We start from the raw sequence: 5,745 nt of genomic DNA, 5'->3' as shown, positions 1-5,745 counted from the left end.
ACTCCCCAATCGGCCCTGCTCTGAGCCCGACCAGGGGCTGCACCTAGGGATTGGGCCTGCCCTCTGCCACCCGGGAGCAGACCTAAGCCAGCAGGTCGTTATCTCCCAAGGGATCCCAGACTGCGAGAGGGCACAGGCCAGGCTGAGGGACCCCCCGCCCCCCGAGTGCACAAATTTTTGTGCACCGGGCCTCTAGTCTATATATATAAACAGGTAATATGCAAATTAGCCAGGCATCACAACCAGCTCAGGAGGAGGCTGCATTACGACCACTCAGGAGGAGCTGCTCGTGCAGATGGGCGGGAGGAGACTGCATGCCGCCCCCACCCCAGCGGACACACACCAGGGGTGGAGGCGTGCTCTGAGCAGCCTCGGTGCGGCTCGGAGCATGCCTCCAGTGGGTGGTGGCAGCAGCCCGGAGCAAAGCAGCCCAGGTGGCAGGAGCAAAGTAGTCCAGGTCCTGGGTTCTGGAGGGAAACCGGTGTTGGCAGCCAGGGGAAGGAAGGCCTATTCTTGCACGAATCTTCGTGCATCAGGCCTCTAGTAGTATATAATAGCTGGGAGGCAGTTTGGTGTGAAGGGAAAAGGCAGACTCTGGGGTCAGAGCCTCACCACTTCCTTTTAAGGGAAGTTCCTGTTAACCTTTATGTTTTTTCTTCATTAACAACAACATCATCATCATCATCATCACAGCAGCCAACAAAACCTATTAGGGGTAATGCCCATAATTTTATTCACTGAGCTAAGTAAAATATCTAGCTTTCAGACCTATTGTGGGAATTAAAAAAAAAAAAAACTAGCACAAAAGACACTAAATAAACACTGACTTTCATCCTCCTTTCCTGTAGTAGATCCTGGTCCACAGAGACATACATTCACATGCCTGTCACATTCATTATATGTTCTGTAGTTTTATACAATGAAGTTGGTAAACATGGCCTCATGTCCATTAACCAGAAATACATGCAAGTTAATACACTTCTGTGTATATACCATCAAAAATCATTATTGCTGGTTTAAAATAAAACTTCTACTTACTAGAGTCATTACTGGACAGCAATATGCCCAATGTTTCTACTTTGAATGTTTTAGGAATTTCCCAAGTCCACATTTCCCAGGAGAAGCCTACCATTAGTCACTATTGACAAGATTGTCAGTTCTCAACAAAGTCAAGTGTCTTCCTTAAACTAAGAGAAAACACAAGGAACCCAAAGGGGTCTCTAAATAGATCTACCAGTAGCTATTCCTCATTTATGGACATTAAGCAAATTCGGAATAGTTACAAATGAATTAGGCAGATGGCCTCCTAAGCATGGAACTAGAAAAGCATCATATGCTTTATGTATTGCAGTACTAAGAACAAGCCACGTCTTTGAAAATTCATCTCCCTGTTATCCTTGAAAACATTTAATAATATCTGTACTTAGCCTTAATAGATTTATAACTAATATAATGATTAACACTGTAAGTTACAGACTGTCCAATAATTCATTTACTGTCCAGTAGTAACTTCCTTAACCCATTTTTGGATTTTGCTGATTCCAAGTTAAAAAACAAAATGATAACTACAGGCGCTGGCCAGGTAGCTCAGTTGATTACAGGTTGTCCTGAATTCCAAAGTTGTGGGTTCGATCCCCTATCAGGACACATATAAGAAACAACCGATGAATGCATAAATAAGTGGGATAACCAACTGATGTCTCTCTCTCCTTCTGTCTCTCTCTCTCTCTCTCTCTCTCTCTCTCAAAAATCCATTAAAAATGATAACTACATAACAATGACATATGGAAGTTCAGTATAAATTTCAGTGGATTCCCCCAACAAATTTGGGATAGGAGGACCGAAAAAGTGACCAGGAAGGCAAGTCTCAGCTGATGGGGACAGAGCTGGGCTTCCAACTCCAAGGGTTTTACTTCCAAGTGCAGGATTCTTCCTGCTGCCACCTGAGGCTGTACACGAAAGGAGGAGTGATGGCATTTTAATTAACGAGGAAATATTACTAGGTTTCAAAAGGTACTACTGATAAGATGCATCTTATAAACACAAATGTGCTTAATTTAAGAGAAAAGCCTAAGAGAAAATAATAGTCAGAAGGTAGTCAATCGAAATAGGGATAATTTATTTTCTAACACAACAACAAAGATAGTGTTCATACGATTCTTTTTTTTTTTTATAGTAAACATTTAATTGGTTCCGTCAGCAATTCCAGCTTAAGTTTTCCTGAAAGGGGAGGCAGAATCAACCTACCCAGAGGTTCATGAGGTGTGGAGGTTACCGAGGAAAAGCACAGGCCGTGCGTGGCCCGATATCTGCCTACAGGAAGGGAAAGGGAGGGCAGGAGACTCCCTGCACAGACAGACGGCTGCAACGACACATTCAGGTTTTCAACCACATGGAGTAGAGGGAAAGCGAGGAGCCTCTTTCCAGCTGCCTTGTATTAGGAAACCCTCCCAGGTGGTCTCGTCACCTTGGTGCCATGTCCCCCATTCTGTATTCCAAGTTCTGCAGCTCAAACCCAGGCTGTGAATTCTACATTCTACCTTCTGGGTTCCTGGTTCTTGGGCTGGGGGGCCTGAGGGTAGGAATTTTTTTTTTGGGGGGGGGGGGGAATGTGAGAAGACATAAAAGGTTGCTGTTCTTCATTCAAAGAAATTAAAAACTGCTTCCAGCACAGGGGCAGGGATGGGCAGGGTGGGCCGAGCTGCAAAGTCCTCAGGACTCTGTCATCCTCAGCTCCCCGTTGTCTGAGCTGAGCACTAGCCCCCAGAGTCCTTCCAGATCAGAGAGAAAACCAAGACAGCTGGACGGGGAGCCCCTCTGTCCGTGGCTGCCCCAAGGGAGAAGGGCAGTGAGGCGGCGGCGGCAGCATCACTGGAGAGGCGAGATCTTCAAAGGGATCATGATCCGAGACTCCATGTGTCGCACCAGGGGCACTGTGTAGTAGACATTTTCATCCCAACCCCTCTTCCTCCAAGCAGCATTTCTAGTCTCTTCCCGAGACTGCAGGTCTTTGTAGGCCAGAGATGGTGCACCACGTAGAGCTCTCCTATCTGTGAGAAGAAGCCGCCCACCGCCTCCTGGTTCTCTTGTTGGTACTTGATGGCCCGAGCCCAGTTGTTGCCCCACTCAATCATGGCTCCTGGCTTGAGCTTGTATGTCCTCAGCTCATAGATGTTGGGACCTGCTCGGGGCTGCGGCTCGTTCCAGAAGCTGAACTCCAGAAGCATCTGGTTCCTCCTGGACAGCAGCATCTGGCTGCGCTCCTTCCAGAACTCCAGGTACTCGTTGTTTTTGAGCTTGTTCATGCAGTCCATGAGGGCGGGGTAGCCGCCGGAGAAGCGCCACAGGTGCACTGTGGTGGGGCGAGAGGTCCGGGTCAGGGGGCCCCTGGGACCCAGCCCTGCTTCTCCCCCTGTTGGCTAAGCATGTATGTAGGGGGGTGGCCTCCAGCCTGGTTCTCGGTAGCACCAGGACCCTTTGCCTTGGGGGCTGGGGGGAAACGCCTGGGTGGGCGGCGCGGCGGGGCCCGGGGCCGCCCAGCAGCCGTGCCGCTGCAGAGATGCTGCCCAGCCGCGGAGCCATGTTGGCGGAGACTCATATGATTCTTTTTTCAGGGTACTTTTACTGAGGTGAAAGCCACATACTATAAAATAAACCATCTTAGCAAACACTTCAGTGGCACTTACTTTATACAAAATGTTGTGTAACCACTACCTTTATCCAGTTCCAAACAATGTCATCACTCACAGGGTAACTATTAAGCAGGTGCTCCCCAATACTCCTTCCCTAACCTCCATATGATTATTTTCTTAGCGTGATGCTGCATATACACCAAGCATCTGTGCGGAATATAGAGGATTCCTTATCAGTAGTTCCTACCCTGGTTGTGAAGCTTCTTAAAAATGCAGACACCAGGGCCCCATCAACAGAACGAGGATCTCAGGAACATCCCAAGCATCTATTGTTGTTACTGAAAATCAGTGGGTTAAATATATTATGGCCAATTCAGATGTTGGAATACTTATCACTTAAATTCCTGTTTTAAGTATTTAATCCTCAAAGATAACAATATAGTTCATTCTCTTTTTACATATATATTTTTTTATTGATTTCAGAGAAGGGAGAGAGAGAGAGAGAGAAACATAAATGATGAGAGGGAATCATTGACAGGCCCCTACTGGGGATTGAGTCCCCAGCTCAGGCATGTGCCCTTGACCAGAAGCTAACCCGGGACCCTTCAGTCTGCAGGCTGTCTGACACTGAGCCAAATCGGCTAGGGTTAGTTCATTATCTTTATTCATCTTATTAAGTAACAATTTTTTCTACAATGAATACAGTATGTGTGTCTATGCCACTTATATGGACATAAACATGCATACGTATACACACAAAAGATATCCTCTAAAACAGGGGTCCTCAAACTACGGTCCGCGGGCCACATGCGGCCCGTCGAAAACATGTATCCGGCCCGCCGGGTGTTTTTGCCGCCGCTGCCTGTCCTGCTTAGCAGCCAACTCATCCTGGGCCCGCAGTGCGCATGTGTGGAAAGTCTGAGGGACAGTGAACTGGCCCCCTGTTTAAAAAGTTTGAGGACCTCTGCTCTAAAATGTCAGCAAAAATTTATGGGAAATGGGATTATACTAACTTCTAACTTAAAAACAAAACATTTATTAAAGGCGACATTGTCATATGGCCTCATGCCATCTAACTAACTTCCTGGTTTCCTGCCACTACTTTCTGTTTGGCTAGTTTAGTTTTAATGAGATTTGGCTTCTGTTGGTTTTTATATTAACTTTTAGTTAGATCACAACCCAGAGTTTCTGAGTTATTCTCATCTGTAAATACTCAACTAGAGCTCAAATTATTGTGGAGTTGCCTCCCCATGGTTTTAAATCATGTGGGATAGTGCACCTACCCATTAGTTCCTATTCAGATGTACCACCACAATAAACATGTCTTCCACAAATGATGTCAACTCCTGCATCCCGAATTAAACTGTAAGAAAATACTTCCTGTTCAATTACAATTTTTAAAAATTAGCTAGGAAGCGAGGGGAAAACAACTTTTGAGTTCTCCTTTCCTTTCTGAATGCTAAGACTAGATCTCTGAGCAGTTAAGATTACTGTGCCTTCCCACGTTAATGTTTGTTACGAAGAATTTGGCTTAAATAACAACCAGAGAACATCAGTAGTTGGTCAAACATCCAAACAAGAAAAGGTTCTAGCAAAGACTGGAATATTCAGTAAGCCATACTGACCACCGCCAGCTGCAACAGGGCTTATCTTAGGCTGAAATCTCTGTTGAGTAAACAAAACCAATTCTTTGTCTTTTGAGTTCCCTTTGGAGGGGTTCTTCTCACACCCGTTCCTGAACTTCCTAGTAAAATTGTTGGGGAAAATCACAATCCTACTGAAGTGCCATGACTGACAGGCCAACACGATCAGAGAGACTCATGTGTCCTTAGCAATCACTAGTGTTTGGAAGGGATTATAACTTGGTAAAAATTCCAGTGTCAGGTACAGACAGCAGTGGCTATCGGTCAGTGCCCCCTTTGCATTTCTCTTTAGATATACCCTCTAGCCTGAGTTAACAGTCAGAGACCACAGAAGGCAGTAAAGGTCTCTTTACTGTCTTATGAACACAATATTAATAACGGTAGATGCCATTATTGACTATTTGATATGTCAGGCATTGCTGTACCTTTTCCACTTAAAGGATTTTATTTAATTATTACAACTCCATGAA

At 45.6% G+C, this 5,745-nt stretch overlaps 2 protein-coding genes across 7 annotated transcripts in view; both read right to left on the bottom strand.

Annotated features, from left to right (window-relative positions):
• Positions 1-5,745, bottom strand: part of SLC25A30 (solute carrier family 25 member 30) — a 25,006-nt gene that overhangs the window by 17,516 nt on the left and 1,745 nt on the right. The window contains exon 1 of one of the 6 annotated variants that reach the window (XM_015559684.1): positions 3,880-3,967. The exons of the other annotated variants lie outside the window; for them this stretch is intronic. The gene's annotated coding sequence lies outside the window, so the exon portion shown is untranslated. Of the gene's footprint in view, positions 1-3,879; positions 3,968-5,745 lie in introns of those variants that run through there. 6 annotated transcript variants of the gene reach the window in all.
• LOC102758890 overlaps positions 2,596-5,745 on the bottom strand; it is a 7,115-nt gene continuing 3,965 nt past the window's right edge. Inside the window, 2 exon segments of the mRNA XM_015559679.1 lie at positions 2,596-3,017; positions 3,020-3,419. Coding sequence (XP_015415165.1) covers positions 2,869-3,017; positions 3,020-3,419 — 549 coding nt within the window. The 3' untranslated portion in view covers positions 2,596-2,868.

This window comes from Myotis davidii, unplaced genomic scaffold (assembly GCF_000327345.1).
Source record: "Myotis davidii unplaced genomic scaffold, ASM32734v1 scaffold533, whole genome shotgun sequence".
Classification (NCBI taxonomy): domain Eukaryota; kingdom Metazoa; phylum Chordata; class Mammalia; order Chiroptera; family Vespertilionidae; genus Myotis; species Myotis davidii.
This window is presented reverse-complemented; position numbering and strand designations above follow the sequence as displayed.